This window comes from Myotis davidii, unplaced genomic scaffold, assembly GCF_000327345.1.
Source record: "Myotis davidii unplaced genomic scaffold, ASM32734v1 scaffold1413, whole genome shotgun sequence".
NCBI lineage: Eukaryota > Metazoa > Chordata > Mammalia > Chiroptera > Vespertilionidae > Myotis > Myotis davidii.
In genome coordinates, this window is record NW_006286970.1 from 536,505 (window position 1) to 562,749 (window position 26,245).

At 40.7% G+C, this 26,245-nt stretch overlaps 1 protein-coding gene across 1 annotated transcript in view; it reads left to right on the top strand.

Moving 5' to 3' along the window:
- LOC102770362 (N-acetyllactosaminide beta-1,6-N-acetylglucosaminyl-transferase) overlaps positions 1 to 14,820 on the top strand; it is a 45,440-nt gene extending 30,620 nt beyond the window's left edge. The window contains exons 2-3 of the mRNA XM_006758741.2: positions 7,096 to 7,188; positions 13,375 to 14,820. Coding sequence (XP_006758804.1) covers positions 7,096 to 7,188; positions 13,375 to 13,565 — 284 coding nt within the window. The 3' untranslated portion in view covers positions 13,566 to 14,820. The remainder of the gene's footprint in view (positions 1 to 7,095; positions 7,189 to 13,374) is intronic.
- The last annotated feature ends 11,425 nt before the right edge of the window (positions 14,821 to 26,245 follow it).

Consider the following 26,245-nt stretch of genomic DNA (forward strand, 5'->3'; position numbering starts at 1 on the left):
ATGGCTGCTCTCAGTCCCGTCCCCAGAGGCTCTGCCTCTCAGAGTCCCAGCAACCGCTGCAAACCTCGGAGAGAAAGCTGCCCTCGCGTTCCGACCAATGACAGACAGTCCCGCTTCTCCCGTTTGAGTCTGGGTCCCTAGAGACTCGCCCAGAACTGGAGCTCAGAGCCTGAGCCTCCCTCCCAATTGAAAACGACAACCGCGCCCTCAGCTCCAGCCCGCTCCATGCGCTCCTCCGCACCTTTGTATTTTCCACACTGTGCCTCCACTGAGCCTCAGTATGCTGTTCTCTTTCCTTCTAGTTGAAGAATTTCCCCTCAGCCAGCTTTCCTGTGGTTCTGGGTGATGTCCGTTCCATCTTTTAGTTTTGAAGTGGTTGTTTGAGGCAGCAAACTCCAGTGTTTACCTATGCCGTCATCTTGGTTCTCTCTCAATAAAAATATTTTTTTAAAAAAAGAATGTACAGAGGGAAAATGCTGAAAGACAAATTATTTATCCAAGGTTATTCTCATAGCTGGAGCTCAGGAACTTGCATTGGGCCACTGGAAACAACACTTTTTGGAAGGGAAATAGTTCTTAAAGGTGACTACTTTTATTCTTTTCATTCCTTGTTAGCACAATTTTGATGCAGCCCATTGGATGGGGTGGGTCAGATCTGGGGCTCTCCTCTCACATAGTAGAACCATTTCCGCCTCCATCCAGTCACTTCTAGTGTTGCTTCTGGGCAACACTGTCAGCCAATCACATCATTCAAGACTCACCTCACATTCTACCCATGTACCTTTTGAGGAGGGGTTTCTAAAGCCTTGTTAAAATAAAGGGCTTGTTGAAATAAAAACTTCTAGGTCCTATGCGCAGAGTTTCTGATTCAGTCTGGAATGAGGCTCAAGAAATGGATTTCTATGTTTCACCAGTTTGGACTGAAGTTTAAAAAAGTTATTTTATAAAGCTATATAATTTTTTTGTTTTGTTTTTTAAAAAGCCAGGGAAGGCTTGAAGAACTGGCATTAGATTGGAAATCAGTTGGGGGCTCCTGTAGGCACAGAATCACAGCAGTCAGAGCTGGGAGGATTAACGAGATTTGGATCAACTGTGACGTGAAGGATTTTGAAGAATGTCATGGTTTAGTGGAGGAAGGAAGGGAAAGTTGTCGGGCTACAAGTCTGGCAGTAGTGAAACTGAAGTGAAACAGCCTCAGAAAAATTTGCCATAATGTAAGGGATGTTTGAGAGTTACAGATGATAAGCAGCCAAAAAAGAAACATAGGCAGAGGGCCAAGGGACAAGGTCAGGGTTGTAATGAAACTTGAACTGCTCTGGAACAGCACTGCCCACTTTTCCAAATGCTCCACTAACCTTTCCTGTTCACACTAGCACTGTCCAGGAAAGGCTCTTTTTTATTTATTTTTTATTTTTTAATATATTTTATTGACTTTTTACAGAGAGGAAGGGAGAGAGATAGAGAGTTAGAAACATCGATGAGAGAGAAACATCGATCAGCTGCCTCTTGCACATCTCCCACTGGGGATATGCCCGCAACCAAGGTCCATGCCCTTGACTGGAATCGAACCTGGGACCCTGCAGTCGGCAGGCCTATGCTCTATCCACTGAGCCAAACCGGTTTCGGCTCTTTTTAAAAAAGTTATCTTTATTGTTGAAAGTATTACAGATGCCCCCTTTGCAGGAAAGACCCTTGAGTAGAGGTGACTGGGCTGCTAGTGAGGATATCGGTACATATAAACCCTCTGGATACACTAAGCTGAAAGCTCCAAGAACATCTAATTCCGGGCTTTCCCCCAGCATCTACTCTGGAACATGGGAGGCACGTAAGAAACCACTGAGGGAGGTGGGGGGGGGGGAGAAAAGGGTAGAGAGAGGATAAATGGTGATGGAAGGAGACTGGACTTGGGATGGTGAACACACAATACAATATAAAGGTGATGCATTATAGAATTGTACACCTGAAACATAATTTTATTAACCAATGTCACCCCAATAAATTCAATAAAAATAAAATATGTAGGGCAAAAAAAACCATAGAATAAGTGAGCAAATTATCTTGAAACAACACTAACAAGTTATTTAGCAGGTCCACACTCCTGAGCAATTCATTTATATTTCCTAAGCTCTAGCTCACACAGCTTAACATTAAGGGGAAAAGATTAAAATATTAAAACATATTAAAATTTCTAAAATCCCTTTGAGTTGAAAACTCTGGATTTTCCTTCCTTCCCCCATTCCATCTTTTCCTTTTACAACCATTTGTGGGCAATTATCACGGTGAATGAAGAGCTGTCACTTTAAGGATGTTATGCCATTTATTATCTCTGGGACTGTCTAGAAAATACCCACATTAAATAAAAACGCCATCTCATGCTTCATGTGTTAATAACCCCATGTGATTCATGAACCATTGGTAGGTGAAAACAATACTGTATCTTTTTATTTTTAAAATTAACTTTTTTAAATTGAATTTAAACAGAGAAAGGGAGAGAGAGGGAAACATCATTGTGAGAGAGAAACATCTATCAGCTGCCTCCTGTACGTGCCCCAACCCAGGATCAAACCCAAAACCTGGGTATGTGCCAGGGAAAGAACCTGACTGGAAATAGAACCTTCACCCTCTGGCACATGGGACGACACTCCAACCAACTGAGCCACACCAGCCAGGGCTCTTCTTATGTTTAAAAATTACCCCAGTTAACAATGATAAAAAGAGGCTATGTTATTTAACACTGCCTTTCTGTTATTAATTTTCCATTTTTTATTGTGAAAGCCAATTAACAATGAACATTGTGTTGAATTATTCTTAGAATATTTACAAGCACAGTTACTAAATCAGTGAAGCAATTAAGACTCAGATGTATATAAAAAACCATTTAAATATAAAAAGCAATATAATAACATTAAAGAAACTTTTATAAATTTAAAACATTTTTCATTTCACATGCAAATGTTTATACATGGTTTTATTAAGAGTCTCAGGCTCTACCGACTGAGCTAGCCGGGCGCGATTACATGGTTTTATTAATAATGTAAGATTTCATGTTGTCAACCAGGGCTGATTTTGCCCCCACCCCCACCCCCAGGCACATTTGGCAACATCTGGAAATATTTTTGATGGTCACAACTGGAGATGAGATGGGGGAAGGGAAGGACTGCTACTGGCATCTAATGGGTAAAGACCCAGGATGCTGCCACTAAACATCCTACGATACACAGGGCAACCCCACAGCAAAGAAATCGTCTGCAAAAAATTATCCAGCCCAGATGTCAGTAATGTCGAGGTTGAGAAACTTGCTTTGGATTATAGTAAAAAAAAAAAAAAAGCTGTCCCCGTGATTTTAATAGAGGAATTATGTTTTCAACCATTTATTGAGTAGCCAGGCTCTATGCTAAGCACAATACATACATTATCTTATTTAACGCTAACAAAATCCTGTGAGGTTTTGAAGGTTAGTAGATGATGTTTCAAAGAAATTACATGACTGTTCAAGGTCACAGTAAGAGCAGATGGGGATTTAGAATGCCTCCTGTCTGACTTCAAAGCCTGTGCTGTTAGTGAGTATGTGTAAATAATGTCATAATGAACATGGTCATATACAGATTTTTACACTTTAAGAATTATTTCCTAGCTTACTTTGAAACTATTGTTTTAAAGGGCCAAAGGAAATTGGCAATTAGGCTGATCTTTCCTACATTGTTTTCAAATTGATTTTCCAGAGTTGTACCAATTTATAGCACCACCATTAAATGTGAGAAAATCCTTTCAGTAAACTGACATCAGCATTGACTTTTCACATTTAAAAACATAATTCTTTATTTATTTAATAAGTTAAAAAGTACATATATGACCTTAAATAATAAGCAATTGCTGGAATTTGTCTCCCTAAATGAGGAGAACAATAAGAAGAAAGTCAAGCCAATGTAAATAAAGCTTGTATTTCAAAGAATCATCTTCATTTATTCAACAAGTGCAGTTATTTGACTAATAAAGGCTTAGTCCCAAGAAAAACATTGCTGGTTACTCTGTAAACTTTATTTCAAATCTTTTGTTTAAATAAGCCTATGAAGAGCAAATGAGAGAATTGGGTTTAATAGTTTGAAATGTTTTCTCTGATAATATTGGTGTCTTCTTTTTGCCGCACCCCAGAAAGAATGAAAAATAGATCTTCCCTGTGAATTGAGGATAGACTATTACCCATACACCCCATAACTATCCTTCCTAGAAGCCTGACAGTCAATAACAATAACAGCAACAACAAGAATACAATCATCTAGTCCAGTATTTTTTACATAGTAGTTGTATCTCATTAGTGGATCCAGCAACCACGTTAGTGGGTTTTGACTAGAGTGTTTAACATGAGAATAGACTAGAAAATAATGTAAAATTAGCAACTGCAATGCTTGTAATAAGCCTAAAAGTTATTTGTGAAACTTAGGTTTGGGGTGTGTGTGTGTGTGTGTAAGTGATGGAGTAAAATTCTCTGTGCTTTGCAGTCTGAAAGGTTGAAAAACCTTATCTAAGCTACCTACTTCATTTGAAAGGTGAGTCTGAGTGACATTAAATGATGCACAAGGGGTACAGAGCAGGTTAATGACAAAGCAGTAGGAAGAAATATCACTTAATATAATACATAGCATTTTTCTTGAATATTCAACACGTATAAGCAGAGTTTTCAAGTTTGGCAGCAAGAAAGGAAGATTCTTGAGGTGTACCCCTACAGACTCATGCTATATAGAGGAAAGCCATGCCAAATTTAATTTTAGTTAGGAAACCTTGGTACAACTCTTGATTTAGATCATCATATAATTATTATGTGACATCAGGGCAAAAGAACAGAGCTTTTTTTGTTCTGAAAATGCACGTTTTTGTTAATGTTATTAAAGAGGAAATATTTTTATGTGCCTGTCCAATTACACTTCTTAAAAAGTATTAGTTGTGTCTATTTTTCGCCTTATTAAAAAAATATTCTGCCCAGCCAGTGTGGCTTAGTGGTTGAGCGTCGATCTATGAACCAGGAGGTCATGGTTTGTGGCTTGATTCCCGGTCAGGGCACATGCCTGGGTTGCTAGCTCAACCCCCAGTGTGGGGCATGCAGGAGGCAGCTGATCAATTATTCCCTCTCATCATTGATGTATCTATCTCTCTCTCCCTTCCTCTCTGAAATCAATACAAATATATTTTTAAAAATTCATCGTCTTGGGTAACTTTTTATCATTAGTATGTACTTAGTTTTCTATTTGGCACCATAACAATTACCACAAGTTTAGCAGCGTAATGGACACAGATGTATGGTCTTACAGTTCTGCAGGTCAGAAGTCTGACATGTGTCTCACCAGGCTAAAATCAAGGCATGGGTGGGCTGCTTCTCTCAGTGGGGGCTGGGCAGCATCTGTTACCTGCCTTCCAGCTTCTAGAGACCACCTGCATCCTTCGCCCCTTCCTCCACTTCAAATGGCAAAGACATGATGGCGTCCTCACAGCACACCAGGCCAATCAACACTCTGCCTCCCACTTTCATTGTTAAAAGACCCTTGTGATTACATGGGGCCCACCTGGATACTTCAGAATGCTCTCCCTATTTCCCAGTTTAAGGTCAGCTGATTAGCAGTCTTAATTCCCATTTGCCATAAAACATAACATATTCTCAAAGTCCAGGGATTAGGATACGGACTTCTTTGAGTATATGCTTGGGGGGGCATTATTCTGCCTACCACAGTATACCTTATCAATATTTAAAGTCTTGTAAGAAAGGACTATTGCAATTTGAATACAGATAAAATTTGCTTAGTGCCATTACATCAAAATGGTGCTCAGGTTGAATTTATCACTGGTGAAAATTGCTGCAGTTCCTATGAAGTGAAATATTCCTCAGCTAGTTGCATCTACATTGATTCCCATATACTCCTTTTCCAGTACTGGAAATCTTGGGGTGTAATTACTCTATGTGATTAAATGGACCCTTCATCTCTGGGACCTCTCCAAAATTTATTGAGATGAAGAGGGTTATTTGAGTAGTGTAGCACAGTGTTTCTCAAACAGGGCAATCTTGCTCCCCTGGGGATATTCGGCAATGTCTGAAGACATTCTTGATTATCACAGTTGGGGGGTATGTATTACTGGCATCTAGGGGGTAGAGGCCAGGGGTGCTGCTGAACATCATACACTACACAGGACGGGTCCTATAGCCAAGCATTATCCAGCCCAGAGTGTCAGTCAATGATGCCAAGTTAGAGAAACGTTGGCTTAGCAAGATGACAACCTAAAACTCCCCTCTCCCCTTTTAAGGCGAATTCTTTACGTTTCAAAGGTGCATTAGATAATTTCTAACTAGAAAATAGGTCAGCAACAGCATTTGGTCAAAGAACAACTGAAAGAGATAGAGATGCGTGGATCAGTGTACACCAATCTTCTAGGAAAACTCAAAGCTCAAAACCTACTCCTGGGATAGACAATTCATTATCCTCATTGGGTGATCAGGAATGATTTCTCTGTCCCCAGTTCCCAGCACATCAAATATCAAATGCTCAAGAAGTATTTTAACAAATAAAAAGCATAGTGTGTTAAAAGATTTATGTTAAACATGTCGTGAACAAGCTGTCTTTCTCTGTATGCCTAAAATTGCAATGTCATATAAGAGCAACCCTGGAATTGCTCTCACTTAATTAGCACTAAGAATCTTGAGCAGCCTGTTTCCAGGGCCTGCACTTCTTAGAAGCCATCTGGAAAATCCTAAAAAAATAAATAAATAAAATTAACATTGGGATTGCACATACATTTAATTAAAGGCCATTAAGAGACCAAAAATCCCCAACCTTCTCTGTGGTTTTACACCACAGTATTTCTTAAACTCTATGTGTGTAAGCAAACTTTTCAGGCTTGGTCACACACACTATGAAAAAAAATCAATAGATTCTTTTTACTGGTGGCAAAGCCAAGCCCATAACCACCAAGTATTCACACCATAATGATGAGAAATCTGATGTGAAAGATAATATATTCAAAGAAAATGACTTGGAGGGTTAATTGAAGAAATTGACACCCTTCTCTCTTGGTTCTCATTTATGCTTTTCTTCTTTGTCAACATTGCAGGTGTCCCTGGCTCCATGCCAAATGCATCATGGACTGGTAACCTCAGAGCCGTGAAGTGGATTGACATGGAAGACAAACACGGAGGCTGCCATGGTGAGGCATGCATCTCATACTTTAAAGCCATACTGCTTGTTGGTGTTGGCATGAAGGAAGTTGTAAAATACAGGGTTTTCATGGAGAGAACTGCAGGTATATTTTAACCAATCTGCGAGTGATTAAAAGATTAGCTAGAGGCTTTTAGACACAGTTCTTGAAAAATACATTTAAACATTGTCCAGGTAGGTTCAAATTATAGTGGTACTTTCTTCTTGGTAGTTTCTGCTTTCTTATTATTGCTTATTCCTCTTTCTGTTCCTTTGGGGATTGCAGGGGTTAGGAAAGTGGTAGGGGTGAGTAGTGATATCATCCAAGAGCAGGCTGGACCCCATCCCTCTCAGCAGCCTCTGCTCCCTCCACAGCCAGGCTTCCAGTTCGGAGGTGTTTACTGCAGCTCTGGCCTGATGGCAAGTGGCATTCATGAGAGATTTCTCTTCCAATGGACAAGAACTTGAAATCCCAAGTAGTCTTGTTTCTATAGAACCTTATGAAGAAGGGTTTTTATAAGTTCTGTTTACATTTCATTCAAACTATTGCCTTCTACATAGTGGGCATGTGTGTTTGTTTGCTAGGGCTAACATAGCAAAGTCATTCTACACATAACCACAAACTGGGTAGCTTACACAAAGGAAATTTATTTCCTCGCTGTCATGGAAGCTGGAAGTCCAAGATCACAGTGTCATTGGTTTCTTCGGAGGGCATGCTCCTTGGCTGATAGAAGGCTGCCTTCTCCCTGTGTCCTCACATGGACTTCCCTCTGTGTGTATCTGTGTCCTAATCTCTTCTTAAAAGGACGCCAGTCATATTGGATTAGTGTCTACTCCTATGACCTCATTTTAACTTAATTATCTCTTTAAATATAGTCATAGACTCAGGTACTGGGAGTTAGGACTTGCATATGTGAATTTTGGGGGTACACAACTCTGCCCGTAATAGCACACAATTAATATTTATTCAGTGAGTGATTAAGTGAATGAATGAATGACTATGGAAGTTTTACCTATTTTCCCTGCGATAATAAGTCTTTGCCTTCTCCACTCTTATATTCAATCCAGAGCCTCACTTATCAATCCATTTTCTCTACAACTAATTGTAGATTGCTGCTTTCCATACCTCTCCATCACACTCAGCCTCCATATATATATATAGATGTAGCCTTTTTTTCCCCCATTGACCCCCTCTAGGCCACCCCTCTCACCCTCTATCCCCCCACACACCCCGCCCCAGGCCTTCAGCTCCCTATTGTCTGTGCCCATGGGTTATGCATATGAGAATACAAGGTCTTTGGTTGATTACCTTCCACTCACCCACCTTCCCCTGCCTTCCCTCTGAGAGTCCACACTCTGTTCCATGCCTCCATGTCTCTGCTGTCTTTCTCTTGAGAGTCCCACCCCACTGTGGATGGCAACGTCCTCACATCACTGTACAGAAATTTCAGTCTATTCTTTAGCACATTTATATCTTTACTTTATTCAGCCCACATTTTCTCAGAAGACAGCTCATGCCACCTGCCTGCACTCTCACCATAGCCTGCCCTTCTACTGGAAGGAGGAGAATGGGAGGAGGTGGCTTTGCTCTTAGAGCTCCTGGATCATCTTTAGAAAACAGACCATCACCATCAGTTACGGTCCCAATATTCGGGCTATAGTGTCTTCTCCACACCCTTCCATAACCCCTACCATCCTCCTAGGACCACTGCAGTCATCCTCTGATCTGCTTCTCCACCTCCTCTCCAGCTGAAGACTTGAGGACTTCAACATCCCCAACAGGGACCCACATGACATCATTCCTTTGTAGCTCTAGCCCTCCCGAACCACAGAAGCTCCCGTTCCCACTGTGCAGTAGCCACTGCACCTCAGTCTCCTTGTCATCACCTCTATCCAGACCCTGTCCCAGTAGAGAAGGTGTAGGCCAGAGATGGCGAACCTTTTGAGCTCGGCGTGTCAGCATTTTGAAAAACCCTAACTTAACTCTGGTGCCGTGTTACATAGAGAAATTTTTTGATATTTGCAATCATAGTAAAACAAAGACTTATATTTTTGATATTTATTTTATATATTTAAATGCCATTTAACAAAGAAAAATCAACCAAAAAAATGAGTTCGCGTGTCATAGGTTCGCCATCACTGGTGTAGGCTATCAGGTTTGCACTTTTTTAGGAACCTTTACTGATCATATGATAGGAGGGGGCCTGGAGAGAAGCCCCTAGCCAGGGAACCTACACTGGGTACGAAGCTCAGATAGCCCAAGACCCTCTCAGACAAATGTCTCATTTTTCTTCTCTTGGTACCTGTTGTGCCAATGAACATCTGAAAGCCTTATCAAGTTCAGAGCATAAAAATTATTTGTCTCCCAGCCCTGGCCAGTGTGATTCAGTTGGTTGGGCATCATCTTTTACACCAGAAGGAGGCGGATTTGATTCCCACTCTGGGCACATAACCAGGTTGTGGGTTCAATGCCCAGTCAGGGTACATGTGGGAGGCAACCAATCAATGTTTCTCCCTCACATCAATGTCTCTCTCTAAAATCAATTAAAAATAAAAATAAATTATTTTTCCCAAATAACTATAGAGGAAAAAGAAACAGACATAATCCAACAGAAGTAGAACATTGCATGCCAAGTCAGCAAGCCAGTAATACAATCTGGACTTTTTCCCCTTGGCTGTGAGTAATAGGATTTGTTTCAAACTCATGTGTGTACCTGCTTTACGAGTCTTCTTAGCACGTAGACTCACAGAGCATCATTCTAGCTTTATGGTCTTGGACTTAGAGCTTACATTTCTGATTATCATCTCTTTGTCACACTACTAATTTCCTTCACCAATTTATGTATTATGTATACTTACTTTCTCCCGGGAACAGAATAGAAGTTCTAAGAGGGCTAGGATTTTTGACCAAATTGTTCATTGTTATTTTAAATGTGTTTGCTTTTTTTAAATTGGGATTTTCAGAGGTTCAACTTTTCCAGCCTCTTCCTTGTACTGGTTTCCTTCGGGATTCCTTGTGCAGCCTCTGTACTCTATTGGCCATCCCATGCTGTCTTCGGCCATCCCATGCTGTCTTCACTAGCATTTGAGGTTCCCTCGCCATTTGACCCTGCAAGACTGATTACTACACTTGATCTTTATTGGCATCTGCTTTTTGCCACTTGTGTTTCCCTAAACAGAACATTGCTGGAGCATGGGTAAGGGACCTGACATTTAACTTCAGCTAGATGCTCCAAAGTACCTACTTATTCTCTTATCTACCTCGTTATTTTCCTGGTGCCCTTCCCGGCATATACCATTTTAGTTTTCCTGCTCACCTCTAAGCTCTTAATCTTATGCTAAAACACTCTTTAAAACAATGAATATTTCAATTCTAGGAAGAACTTTCAAGACATTTAATCAAAATCCCCTTACCAGTTCCTTTTCCATATCATCCCTTTTCTCCATCTTAGAGTATTTTTGACACATTCTCTCATTATTCCTTCCTATTTCAAGAGGAAAAGTTACTCATTCTCACCACCAAGGTCACCATCTGTGGTCTCAGTTATGTGTGGGTCCCCTACATGCTCCCCTTGCTCTCTTGCATTCTCAGTGTCTTTCTCTCTGATGATTTTTTTCCTTTTCTCTGCAAGTATGTATTTACTGCCTCTATCCTCAAGATCAAGTTGTCCACGCACCCTCTGTTGATACAAACTGAAGTATTCTCTCCTGTTCATTTCCATTTTTTAAGCATGGGTATGCTGCCTATGTGTTCAGTTCTCCTCACCACCAAGTTGTTCTTGAACTTCTCACCCAGTTATTCTTTTACTTCCCATAACTCTGGCTTCTTTCCCCAGAGATTTCCTCTCAATTATACTTCCTCCCTGCCACATTGAATTAATCATCAAGACCTGTCAGTCCTTCTGTATTCTATCTCTAATATCCTTTCTTTCCCACTCATGGAAACTATTAACCTTGAATGAGCTTTCTGGTTTACAATAAGTTATTACTGTAGTCTCTTGATTGACTTCTAATGTACCCTGCCAAGTTCTGCAAAATTAATATTGCTAAAATGAATTTTACCATTTGAGTCATCTATTCAAAAATCTTCAAAAAATCTCCATAATTATGGGATAAAAAAGGCACAAGTCTTTTTAATTTGTTTTAAGTCAGTCATCCATAATAGTTCTACTTTATGCCATGCAACCTCTGAAAAAGAGTTCCAACTTCCTACCATTCTGTTTCTAGGCCATTCCTCAATAAAACTACTTATTCTTGCAGAAAATTCTCATCTCTACAGTTTTTTAGAGGCATTTTCCCCAGTTGAAACCACCACCCATCCCCCTGATACTTGCTAATTCTACCCATCCACTAACTCTCCACTCCTCCTTCTCCATCCTTTTATTCAAAAAGTATTAATTTAATACCTAATATTTACCAGGCTCTGTTCCAGATGCAGGGGACACAGAAGTGAACAATCTGGTCTCAAATGCCAGCTCTTCTGGAGCTTATATTCCAATCTGGGGAGAAAGACTATAAACAAAATACTATTTTCCTTCATGGCACTGATATATACATCAGTTAGTAATAAGTGCAAGAAGAAAAATGAATCATGGAAAGAGGAAAGGAGGACAAAGAAGGCCACTCTGAGAAGATGGCCTTGAAGCAGAGACCTGGGGTAGTGCAAGAGGGAGCCTCTGGGGGATGTCTAGTGAAAGGGGGCAGCCCAGGGGAGGAAGAGCAAACAGGGATTCTCAAGTAAAACATGCCTGGTGTTCTTGGGACCAGCAAGAAGGCCAGTGTGTCCAAAATGAATGAGCAAGGGTTATTAAGGATTATAATAAGTGGTGGGAGGTAAGTCCAAGGGCTAGACTCTGAGAAGTCTTTTTTAAAAATCCTATCTAATAAAGAGGGAATATGCAAATTGACCATCACTCTGTCACAAAGATGGCAGCATCCATAGCCACAAGATGGCGGCACCCAGTCCCCTCAGCCCCACCGGAGTCCCCCAGTCCTTTCAGCCCTGCGAGGGTGGGGGGGAAGGGAGTGCCACAGGCGTAGGTGCGGCCGGACCTGCCCTCAGCCCCGCAGCTGCCCAGGGCTGCTCGAGGCTCAGGTAACCAGGGCTGGCCAAGGCTTGCGCTGCTGGCAGTGGCCTAATGGCCGGGTCACTTCCTGCCCCTGAGGGCTCCTGGATTGTGACAGGGGGCAGGCCAGGCTGAGGACACCCCCCATCCAGTGCATGAATTTTCATGCACTGGGCCCCTAGTATGTATATATATGTATATATATATATTTTATTGATTTCATAGAGGGAGGGGGTATCAAACTGTGACCTCCTGGCTCATAGGTCGACACTCAACCACTGAGCTATGCTGACTCTGAGAAGTCTTAAATGCCATTGCTAGGATTTTGGCTATTGTTCCACATAGATGAGAAGCCATTTAAGCAGAGGAGGCATGGTCTGCTTACATTTAAAACTCATTGTGGCTATCATGCTGAGAATATTACTAATAGGCAGAGGTGGAGTCAGTGAAACCAATTATTATTACAAAAGCTCAAGACAGGAAGATGGAGGTGACTCGGACCAGGATGGCAATAATGAAGGTGGTGAAAAGTAGTCAAATTTTATTTTAATATTTTGAAGATTGAACTGACAGGATTGCTGAGAAGTTGGATGTGGAGTGTGAAAGAGAAGGGAGAAGTGCAGAAATCATCAGAGAATAGAATTGCTGTGGATTTCAATGGGGAAGACTTGGAGAGGACTAAGGAGTTCAGTCCTGACAAGTTATTATTGGTTAGGTTTATTACTTATCTAAGAGAGGGTATAAAGTAGGCATTTAGAGAGACTAGGCTGGAGCTCAGGGAAGAGGCCTGACCAGTGTGACCCATTAAGCCATCTGCACACTTCTAGAACCTCTCATCCATAACTCTTAATAAGATAATACATGAATTGCCTCATGATGCCTAGAGTGTTATTGCTTTGTGTTATTTAACTCTCATTTTCTTTAAAGACATATTATGCCCTTTGTCTTTCCATAAACCGTTGAACTTCTTTGTAGGGTGTCTCTACACTATCATGTTTCATTAGAATTCCATAGCACTTGGTCCAGTGTTGGCTACTCAGTAGTCAAGCAGTAACTGGACCACTGCAAGTTCATGGCCCCTAACTTTTGAAAGCAAGCATGTTTGATGTTTTTTGTTTTCTCCTTTGCAGGCCATTACGTGCGTGGCATTTGTATCTATGGAAATGGAGACTTAAAGTGGTTGATTAATTCGCCAAGCCTTTTTGCTAACAAGTTTGAACTTACTACATACCCCCTTACTGTGGAATGCCTAGAACTGAGACTTCGAGAAAGAACCTTAAATCAGAGTGAAACTGCAATACAACCCAGCTGGTATTTTTGATCGCCTGCAACTTGTGATTGAAGGGAAGTCGCTGTTGGGAAGAAGAGCTTTTGAGAGAGGACTTCACCTTGGCCAACAGTTTCAGGACTGAGGTCATGACCTCAGGATCGGGCTCCACTATTATATGTTGAAATATCCACTGGACAATAATAGGAGGCTGTGCAGAGTGGTCCTGGCCCTTTGTCCACTCTGGCTGTTTCCTAATGCTCACCTCTGTGCCAGCTTGTTGTTCTGATCAATGATCATTTTCACTATTGTCACATCTTTGCACCAGATATTCACTATATATAAATGTTCTAATCAAAAGGAGAAGTGTATGTAATATGATTTAGGAAAGAAGAACTGGGTTTCTTTGAAGAGGGAATCTTTTATAACAGACCTATAGCCGCATATTAATGAACACCACTCTTCTTTGCTCAACTGTACATAGATGTACAAGCAGCTTTCTGGATAACTCACCGATCGCCTTTCAAACTTGAGCTACTAGAACTGAAGAACTAGATCCTGTTCCTGAGTTTTAGCACTAGCATTTTCAGTTTTCTTGCTGAAGTTCTGTATAAACTCATTAACAGGAGGCAGAATGTGCTTTAAGTAGTCACTGCCTGCTGCTTCAGTAAAAGGACTCCAGGGAAGCAGAACATTTCTCGATTATATCAGAATGTGTTCTGATCCCCCTTTCATCATTTTTCATTGAGAACACTGAAAAGTTCTCACAGAATGAAGAAACTCCTAGAAGAGAGGTGGTATTGCATGGATCTAGTCTCAAGTCTCTTATACCTCAGAATGAACCAATCTCGTCTGCCACCACCCTCCACCCCCACCAAAGTTATCTTAACTGCAAAATGGAGACCAAATTCTATCCTTGAGGCTTTAACAAGGCTATAGTGTTCTCTGAGTGGCTTAACAATGTCTGGTGCTGATAAGAATGCCTAGATTTTTAAGAGCTTTAAATTGTGGGTAAGCATCCCTGCCATTTATCTCTTGTCCATTCCCTCATCCAATTCATTCAGCATGCCATCAGTAAATATTTATTGTCTACTATACACCAGACACATGCTGAGACAAAGAGGGAAAAGTAAGACACAAGCTTTTTCACTCTAAAAATCTTGGTAATGTGAAGGTTGCATAGACTGCTCTAGAGAACCTTAGATAATGGTTGTATTTTAATACATTCACATGTAGATTGTAGATTGTGATATCGAACCAAGGATCTCAGTAATTACAAACTGAGGTTTAAGTCAGAGATCACTCAAAAGAGAGAAGGGAAAGAAGCTAAAAAAGTCTATGTGTCCAAGACATTCTGCTAGCTCACTGCACTTAAACCTCACAGCACTCTTGTGAGGTCCTCATTACCCCTGTTTTGCAGATGAAGTGAGTGAAGCTTAGAGAGGTTGTTACTAAGCATTAGGAAACAAGCTCTCTATCTGACAATTGGGATTCTCCTACTGGTCTTAGTTCATTTCTTGGGGTGGAATATTAAAGAAGGTGAAATATAGCCAGATAAGGTAGGTTTTAAGAATGATCTCAGTGTTAATATTGAGAAAATGTCGTGTCACCTCAGAAAAGTGTGAAGTCTACTTTTGTATTCCTCTAATCCAGTGGTTCTCAACCTTCCTAATGCCACGACCCTTTAATACAGTTCCTCATGTTATGGTGACCCCTAACCATAAAATTATTTTTGTCGCTACTTCACAACTTTAATTTTGCTACTGTTATGAATCGTAATGTAAATATCTGATATGCTATATGTGTTTTCCAATGGTTGCGACCTACAGGTTGAGAACCACAATCCATTGAGCTCCTTAATATTTATTTATCCTCATGAAAAGCAGTTACTTCAACTAATGATGCATTTAATTAACACAATTTTTCTTTTTTTCCTATAATTGTGCCTGTTGAATGTTAATCATATTTAAAGAGAATGACTGAAATAAAGCCTTCTTTGTTCCTGCTGCTTAAAAAGATGGAAGTGCATTGGGTGGTAAATGGCTGAGGGTTAGGGAACACACCGAGAGCTAATGGCAAAGTCATTTTTCAACTTACTTAAATGACACCACCTAGAAGAAATGTTTTACACTGGATATTCTCACATAGAATGAGAAATCTTTTGGAATAGATGTTTACATGTCCATTGCTAGTCACCTCTCCTGTGTCTTTAATACTTCAATCTTGGAAGTGTGTAGTGTTGGACTAGTGGCTTTCTCCTTTCCAAGGAGATGACCCAAAACTACTGAATCTGTCTTTGTTTTGGATGATGTTACATGTTGTTTTCTTGGAAATAAATTAATATATTGTTTTCCACCTTTGGGGCTGTTATGCATTTTTTTAAAAAATTTTTAAATATATTTTTATTGATTACAGAGAGGAAGAGAGAGGGAGAGAGTGATAAAACATCAATGAAGAGACAATCATTGATCGGCTGCCTCCTGCATGCCCCCCACTGGGGATCGAGCCTACAACCTAGGCATGTGCCCTTGACCAGAATTGAACCAGGGAACTTTCAGTCCTCAGGCCAACGCTCTATCCACTTGAACCAAACCAGCTAGGGCTGTTATGCATTTTTATTTGAGGGTTGGTTAATAGCCACTATTCCTGTGTGAGCCACTCTGATGGAACCTCAGATATGGCTGCCAGTCAGCTCTATGATGGGGTTAGTCTCCTCATAGGAACAATGACCCTGCGAGCACCCCTGTCCAGAAGAAAGCTGTCCCTGCATTCTTGCTCCAATGCTGGACAATGCAGTTCCTTCCCATATTTCCCTGGATCCCCACAGCCACTGCCCCAGCCCTGGAGCTCAGAGGGAGTGAGTCCAAGTAGGCAGACAGTGAGTCCAAGTAAGCTTGTCTGCCAGCCCTTTAAGAGGAACTGCCTGGGTCTCCACCAGCTTCTGTGTTACTCAGCCACAATCCCTGCTGGTTTTTACAGCCTGAAGTTCTGGGGACTTCTCTTCCCAGCTCTGGAACCCTGGGGTGGGGGTATGGTGTGGGGCTGGGACCCCTTGTTCCTCACAGGAAACCCCCACAGCCGAGATATCCCTACTGGTTAAAAAAACACCACATGTGGAGGTCAAACCAGCCTGTTTCACACTTCTGCCCCTTCTACCAGTCTCAATATGCTTTCTTCTTTATTTCTCTAGTTGTAAGACTTTCCATTCAGCCAGCTTTCGGGCAGTTCTGAATGATGGTTATTCTGTATTTTAGTTATGATTTTGATGTGGTTATGGGAGGTGGTGAGTACCAGTGTTTACCCACACCACCATATTGGTTCGCCTCTGCAATACTATTTTAAATATTAGCAGTATAGCAGCAATCCTTGACTTGTTCCCAACATTAAAGGGCATGTTTAACTCTTGTGCATGTTGTTAGAATTTTCGTGTAAGTTTCTGGTAGATAACTTTTTATTGAGTTAAGAATAAGAATACCAGAATATAAATATAAATATATTATGTTTTTCTTTTTAATTCCCAGTCGCTATTTCTTTTTTGTTGCTTCATGGAATTATGGGTGATTTGGGTATTTTAATTTTTTATTTGCACATGTTACTTCAGAGGTGAGAAGTCACTAATTTTTTAAACAGTAAGAATGTAGTATAGCAGTCTACATCAGGGGAAACTGGAGCAGGGGCCCATTTGGACAGACTAGGTAAGTAGTTGGGAGTTTGGAAGACGAATGCCTGAACTGGAAGGTTCCTACTCCCTTTTCTTTTTTAATTATTTTTTACTGTTTTTGTTTGTTTGTTTTGTTTTGTTTCAGAGAGAGAGGAAGGGAGAAGAGAGAAATATCAATATGAGAGCACAATATCAATCGGCTGCCTCCTGCATGCCCCCCACCAGGAATCAACCCCACAACCCAGGTGTGTGCCCCACTGGGAATTGAACCAGCAACCTCTCATTGTACTAGACAACACCCAACCAACCGAGCCACATGGGCCAGGGCACAGCTCCCTCTATGGTCAATTTGACTTAGGGATTAAGTGGTCAAGCTAATGGGAAAGATACTGGAGGTCAACCTTCTCCAAGGGACAAGTTCTGACCTTGGAAAGAAGACTAACAGTGATGTCTCTGACAGGAAGAGAGTAAAAGGTGAAGCTGACCATTCTCACTTTTTTGTGGGGAACACCTGTAAGCTTTGAAAGTGGTGGCCATCTTTGGTGGCTCTCTGAAAGATTAACTTTGACTAGTCCAGTTGTGAGCCCAGGAAGCCTGACCGACATCTAAGGAAGGATTCTGGGCCCATATTAGATGGGTGAGCTGAATAATCTAAAACTAAAGGTTTCTTAAGAAAAGCAGACAAAGTTCAGAAACTGATGGCCAGCATCAAGTGTCAAACTATAGAAATGAATTTCAGGCATTATGTGATCAGGAGTTGAGGATGTTAGGAAAAATAGTTGAAAAAGTTAGTGCAAGATTACAGTGAATTATTTATGAACTTCACGCCATTTATTTCAGTTAAAATGAATTATTAGTGAAATTCAGGCTATCAGCTATCTACAAGGCAAAAATATAGGGTTCAAGAGGGCTTTATAAAAGTTTTATTTTGAAATACGTAACTTTAGACTTAGGGAAAAAGTTACAAAAACAGTACAGAGAGTTCTTGTAGATCTTTCACCCAGCTTTTCCTAATGCTTAACATTTTGTATAGCCAAAGTTAAATTCTCTAGACCAGTTTTGTTTTGCTATTAATTCTGTGCTGGCTGTGTTGAGAGTTGGAGCCAGCTGACTCTGACCTTTGCATAGGCCAGACCAGGTGGGTAAGGAGAGCCCCAATAACCTGTTGTGCCATCACATCAAACCAAATGACAGAAAGAGACTGGTTTCAGGAGATGCTTCCTGATAAAAACAGTATTATGGAAAGGAAAACTCCAAACATTCTCTATTTCAATCTATGGAGATAAGATAAAAGAGAGGGATGAGAAAGAAGAACAGATTTATAGTCATATCCCTAAGAAAATTGTGGAGGAAAAGCAGGTGTGTGGCAGTTAAAATATGTCTTGCACCTTACAGATCACTGGTTGGAAAATTCTAATTTAGATTTATTTTCTCAGGATTTTTCTAAATACATTTAATGAGTCCTGAAGAACTAAGAGGAAAAGCACTGATTACTGCCATGTCTACACATTTAAACTCTTTGCCTTTGATGATCCTCTTCCACATACCTCCGAGCAGGTGAGGTGTGGTAACTTCATGATTAGCATTCACATGATGGCTTTCACAGATGACTCATCTGTAAGTACTTGAATTAGATTTTCCAACTGCACCATGGTATCAGAGATGACCCAGTGAAAAAAGATTGGTTTAAAGAGTAACCACAGCAATAGCTTGATAATTGGGGGGGGATAACAGTTACAAAAAGCAACAGAGCCGAAGCCTGTTTGGCGCAATGGGTAGAGCATTGGCCCTTGGACTGAAAGGTCCTGGGTTCTGTTCTGGTCAAGGGCATGTACCTTGGTTGCAGACTTGATCCCTGGCCCTGATGAGGGCATGTTCAGGAGGCAACCAGTTGGTGTGTCTTTCTCATATCAATGTTTCTCTCTCTGTGTGTCTCTCCCTCTCCCTTCCATTCTCTCTGAAAATCAATGGAAAAATATCTCAAGTGAGGATTAAAAACAACAAAAGCAACAGGGTGACTTAAATCCATTATAGGCTGATAGAGAAATATTTGAACACATAAAACATTTACTAAAACACTGTCATTGGCCCTACCCAGTTTGACTCAGTGGATAGAGTGTCGGCCCACTGACTGAAGGGTCCCAGGTTCGATTCTGGTCCAGTACATACCGTGTGTGGGAGACAACCAATCAATGTGTCTCTCTCACATCGATGTTTCTCTCCCTCTGTCTTTCCCCATCCCTTCCACTCATTCTAAAAACTAATGGAAAAATATCCTCAGGTGAGGATTATCAAACAAACAAATAAATAAAATGCTTTAAAACACAAACATTGTAGTCATTACCATTCATGGGAATTTTCCTATCTGGATATAGGATCAAGAAACTTCTGAGAAATGATGGGAATCTGGTTAGATGTTATTTTAAAATCCTCCACAAATAATAAAATTTGGTATGCAAATGTGTGTTCATAGCATTTTTGAGCAGAAAAATGCCATTCATTCATTCATTTATATATTTAACTGTGCCAGGCTCAGGTTCTAAGTATAAAGCTATGAGTTAAAACTGGTAGATCTTTTATATTCTAGTTGAAGAAATCAAAAAATTACAAATATATGCCAACAAACAAGATACTTTTAGACAGTGATTGAGTGCTGTGAAGAAAATAAAACAGGGTTAAGTGATAGAGGCCAACAGATGTGGAGGCAGAGGGCTCCTTTAGATTGGGCTGCCAGGCAAAGCCTCTCTGCAGAGGGGACAGTTTGACACTACAGTTTGCTATCTGCAACTGATCATAAAGGCTATCGCTGGGTGTGAGGACTCGCCTTTAAGAATGTATTCCTGTCAGAATAGAAGGTCAGATAAAGAGCTTCACGGATAAGAAAAAGCTAAAGGAGTTCATCACCACCAAACCAGCATTATATGAAATGCTGAAAGGTATTCTTTAAGAAGAGTAAGAAGAAAAAGGAACTCTTACCATTTGCCACAGCAGGGATGGAACTGGAGAGCGGATGTATTCCTGGGCTTTGTTAAAAATTCAGCCAGTCAAGTCTCCTTGAAGACAGTGCAGGTTCCAGAGCTTGGAAAGTGAAAGCATAAGATGAGTCATACATACATAGGAGGCAGAAAAGCTCTCACAGTAAAAGGTCAACTAACTGATAAATGCAGAAGGAATGATGGAGTTAGGGATTTATTAAGGGTTGCTAAAACTAGTGCGTGAAAGTTTGATGAGGTGCAGAATATTTTTGTGGTTTCAAAATATTTCCCTATTGATGACTTAATTATGTCCAGTTGTAACTTAACAGTGGAAAACCCTGGAGCTATCTCCTAATCAAGTGGTCAAAGTTACATCACTAACCCTGGGACAAATGGACTCATGTGCCTCCTGATGGGAAGCACTGAGAAGTTCGTAACATCACTTTAGTGGTGCTCCTACCAAAACTGCGTAGACTGGATTTGTAGTTATGAGAAAACATCAAACAAACCAAAACCAATCAACACGGTACAAAATAACTGGCCTGAACTCTTTCAAAGATATCAAAATCAAGAAAGACTGGAGAATTGTTCTAGATGAAAGGAGATTAATGAGAAATGAAAATCAATGTATACATAACCCTGGATTAGATTCTAAACTGGAGGTATTTTAAAAATTAAACCTATTAAGGACATTACTGGAACAGGAGGGAAAAACAGTCTATGGACTATGGATTAAATAACAGTATTGTGTTCATGCTAAATTTCCTGACTATGTAAACATTTTTTCTTTGTACTTAGGAAGTACCAAAGTGTTCAATGATCTCTCTAACATACTCTCAAGTGGTTCAAAAAAGGAATGTGTGTGTGCGCACGCGCACACACACACACACACACACACACACAGAATGATGAAGCAAATGGGGTTTTGCAAACCATTAGTGGATCTGGGTAAATGGTATAAAGGAATTCCTTGTACTATTGTTTCAATTTTTCTGTAAATGTGATTACATGTCAACATGAAAAGTTACCAAAAATCCAACTATGCCTTAGCCAGTTTGGCTCAGTGGATAGAGCATCAGCCCACGGACTGAAAGATCCTGGGTTCGAGTCTGGCCAAGGGCATGTACCTCAGTTGCAGGCTTGATCCCTGGCCCTGGTTGGGGTGCAGGAGGGAGGCAACCAATTGATGTGTCTCTCTCACATTGATGTTTCTCTCTCTGTCTCTCCCCATCCCTTCCATTCTCTCTAAAAATCAATGGAAAAATAGCCTCAGGTGAGGATTAACAAAAAAAGACAAAACAAGAAAACCAACTAACCAAACACACACACCTCAAACCTCGGTCAGTTCAGCTTCTTCATTTGGTGGGATGACCGAAGTGGTCCATAGCAGCATAAGGTCGAGCCAATCTCCTACTCACTTGTACCCCTGGAGAAGGCAGTAGCATAAGCCAAGTTCTAAGCATAATCCTCTCTGCCCTCTGAGTGCAGACAAAACCTAGTTTATCCTTCTTAATACGTGCTTATCAATCTAGCCAAAATCAGGATCTTTTCTTTTGGCTGGTTTCCCAGCAACATGAACATGCAAACTGCCCTAGCTGGTTTAACTCAGTGGATAGAGCGTCGGCCTGCTGACTGAAGGGTCCCAGGTTCGATTCCAGTCAAGGGCACATGCCTGGGTTGCGGGCTCCATCCCCAGTGGGGGTCATGCAGGAGGCAGCCAATCAATGATTCTCTCTCATCATTGATGTTTCTATCTCTCCCTCTCCCTTCCTCTCTGAAATCAATAAAAATATATTTTTTAAAAAACCATGCAAACTATCTGGATATTCTTCTCAGTGGAATCATTTTCATATCTTCAAGTAGAAGAAAATTATCATTCAAAGTTCTTAACAGCAATCAACAGAAACTGATTCTGGCTACTTTAAATATAAAATGAATTTATTAAAAGGTACTAGAGCTGATTTTTACTTCTGGCAATTCAGACCAACCGTAGTACTGAAAACAACTAGGGAAGCTGGATGAAATATAGAAATGTTCTTCCTAAGAGCATCAAAGATCTAGTTAAGATTGTGAGGAATTACTAAGATACCAGAAAAACAGACACCCAGAGATTTCTAATCTGGGAAAAACAGTGGAGAAGTTGATGAGAGTCTTTAACAGTTTCACTGGATTAGGGTAGGATTCTGAAAACTTTTCCTTCAATACTTCAGTACAGATAAATACTTTAGGATTGCAGGACATGTAGTCTCTGAATCTTCTGACATAACTCTTCAACTCTGCCATTGTAGTGCAAAAGCAGTTATAGTAGAGGTATTTACACACTCGTGTTAATAGTACACTGTTCACAATAGCCAAAGACATGGAAGCAATCCAGATGTTCACTGGCAGATAATTGCATAAACAAACCAACACACACACACACACACACACACACTGAGTGGCCAGATTATTATGACCACCCCATCAGTACTTCATTGACACTTCCAAAAATACTGAATATTGAAAACTTCCTAAGCAAATACTCCCAAGGTTTTATTATTATTATTATTTGCATAACTAATTCACTTCATTGTACTGATGGGGTGGTCATAATAATCTGGCCACTCAGTGTGTGTGTGTGTGTAAAATGGAACATTATTCAGCCTTAAAAAGGAAGGAAATTCAGTCACATGCTACAACATAAATGAATCTTGAGGAAATTATGCTAAATGAAATAAGTAACAGAAAGACAAATACTGTATAATTCTACTTATGTGAGGTATTCAAAGTAGGCAAATTCATAGAGATAGAAAGTAGAATGGTGGCTACTAGGGCCTTGGGGAGGGAACAAAAGGTTAAGTTGTTACTTAATAGAGTTTCAGACTTGTAAGATAAAAAGTTCTGGGGGGTGGGGGGGAGGGTGGTGAGATCATGTGCTGACTTATGTAATACTTTAAACAATAAAGAATTTAAATTTTTAAAAAAAGTTCTGGAAATCTGTTTCACAATAAAATGAATATATGTAACACCACTGAATTATATGCTTAAAAATGATTAAGGTGGTAAACTTTAAGTTATGGGCGGTGAAAAACAAACATATCCAACAACAAAAAAGAATACCAATGGCCTGGCTGATGTGTCTCAGTGGTTGAGCATCAACCTATGAACCAGGAGGTCACAGTTGGATTCCCAGTCAGGGCACATGCCAGGATTGCAGGCTCAGTCCTCAATAGGGAATGTGCAGGACAACTGACCAATAATTCTCTCTCATCATTGATGTTTCTGCCTCTTCCTTCCTCTCTAAAATCAACAAAAATATGTATTTTAAAAAAGAATATCAATGAGGATGTTAATATAGTCAGTGATCAGGATCTTATGGTTGAAACAAAGCTTTAAGAATTAATAAAACATTCAAACAGGTTTTTTGTTGGGGAGCACAAAAGACTTGGTTGGAAAGAGAAACACATGTGTCCTCCCAAGATTACTCACCGTATTGATTGTATCTAAAGATAAAAATTCCAATAAAGGCCTAAGGAGGCAGGCAATAGAGGCTGCTCTGGCCACTAAAGCCAGGGCCCCTTATCCCTCTCTTTCACAGTCAAACTGTGACTGAGTAATCTGTTCATCCATCATTCAGGGGCTGCTGGTCAGCCGGCAGTTTTTGAAAAATCAGTCATATAAAATATATAAACAAGTGCCCTGACTGGTTTGGCTCGGTGGATAGAGCGTCGGCCTGCGGACTGAGGGGTCCCAGGTTCAATTCCAGCTTTGGTTGCGAGCACATCCCCAGTGGGGGGTGTGAGGAGGCAGCTGGTCGATGTTTCTCTCTCATCGATGTTTCTAACTCTCTATCCCTCTCCCTTCCTCTCTGTAAAAAATCAATAAAATATATTTTATATATACACATACACACACACACACACACACAAGTGAGTGTGACTGTGTTTCAATAAAACTTTATGTACAAAAATTGGTAGCTAGCCTGTGAGCCATAGCTTACTAAATCCTGGACTGGGAGACAAACGTGAGAATCCAAAGCAACTGGTAATGGAGGTCCTGAAGTCACCCAAGCTTAACTATGACCTTGTCTGCCCATGTAATTTCTGGGTCCTAGAAGTACCTCAATAAATTTGATGTCATTGTCATTGCCATAATATCACAGATGAGCCAACATGGCCAGACCATGTACTAGACAACTGTGAGACCAACATGGCCAGGAGACCCATCACCTTCTTCAAGAATGGGCCCAAGAGCAGGTGGTGGTCACATCCTTCACCATCAGGGGTCTCACTACAATTCTAACCTCCTTCAGCCCCTACACCATGATTAACCAAATGAGGCCCTACAACTGAGATGGGAACATGACTGATATAAAAAGAAGAACCCACTGCCAAATCAACTCAAAATCTACCTTATTTTAGCTTATGTCGCCCTTACAAGGGAATTTGTCCATTTTGGTCTTTTTAAATAAAATAGCCACTGAGTTACAACAGTGATCCCAATATACCTACAGTCCTGATAAACTTTTCTGGATTACACTTAAGATTCCAGGCCAGTGTGGTTTTCTTTCTTATTTCTTTTATTATTAATTTTTTTAAAATCAAGGCAATATATCATTATGGTTTCAAAATAAAATACTATTAAAAGACTTATTATAATGAAGAATTGGGGGCCATGCCTCTCCCCACATGCAGTCCTAATTACCAAAGGCAACTATTACTATGTTTTTAGCCGTTTCTCCTGTTGTTTACCTCTATGAAAATAATGTCTATTCCAGTGAGGGCAAATCTCTACTCCTTCAATGATAAAAAAAGGTCCAATGTAATCAATCTGACACCAGAAGGCTGGCTGGTCCCCTTAGTACCATTTCAGGGCTCTGTGTTGCTCTCTGCTGTGAGCAGATTCAACATTCAACAGTACCGTTGGCCAGGTCAGCCTTGGTAATGGAAAGCCCTATTGCTGAGTCCACTCACAGCTTCCATCCCTGCAACCACAGCCACTTTGTTCATGGGCCCATGGAGGAAGCACTGGATGACCGGGGAAAGTGGCTGGTTGATATATACAGGATGTGTCATTTACTTCACCTGAAAATTAAGTGCCTCCTCTGTAGTATATGCTGTTTGGCAAGTTTTACGTGGGCTACAAGTATCTTCGGAGTCTATGCCCATCCTGAGAGATCCTTCCACATACCTCTTCCCCAGGCTTCCTTGTTACCAACCTTTCCAACCTGTTTCTTCCAAGTCCCTGATATCCAGCCCAACTGCACAACTGTTCACATAATGAAGGTAGATCCACACTTCTGGCCGTCTCTCCCTCCAAACAAAGTGAACTCAACGTGTACTCCAGGTTCTGCCTATTGGAGGATTTTCCTTCACCACTCTCCTTCAGGGTCACCCTTGATTGGTGCTGTAAAGCTGCAGCTGTCCACTTCAAGTAGTATGAGAATATCATGTACAGCAAGACCCCTACCCTGACACAGCATTCAAATCTGTATTTCTATCACTAGCCCCATCTCTCTCCTCAGCTCCACATTCTATCAATCAGCTTTAACAATCATCAATAAAAATGCTATGCTTGATTCAATTACTGCCCTCCACATTTCCTTTAACTTCAATATTTCAAAGAAAATTCCGAGCCATTGTGTCTTTTCACCCCTGGAAATGTCAATATGCATCTCAAAAGAAAGGAATACAAAATTTTCTTACTCAACATAATATGTTACTACATGTAACAAAATTAGCAATAGTCCTTTAATATAATTGGATATCCAATTAAAAGTCAAACTTTCTAATAATCTAAAAGATCCTATCTAATAATAGACAAACATGGTAATTGACAGTACCTTCGCTACACCTCCCATTGGCTAATAAGTGCGATATGCAAATTAACTGCCAACAAAGATGGCGGCTAATTTGCATACTGCGGGCAAGGCGGGACAGCACAAGCCACCAGTGTGAGCCGCCATCCAGGCCCCCGTGTGCGACCCCAGAAGCCGCCTGCCTGCTGCCTGTGATCAGATCCAATCCCGGGCCACAGGCTGGCCCCAGAAGCCCCACAAGCCACCTGATATGGTAGTAACTCTATCAGTAAGCACTCTGAAAGTCAGTGGCATAAATGTG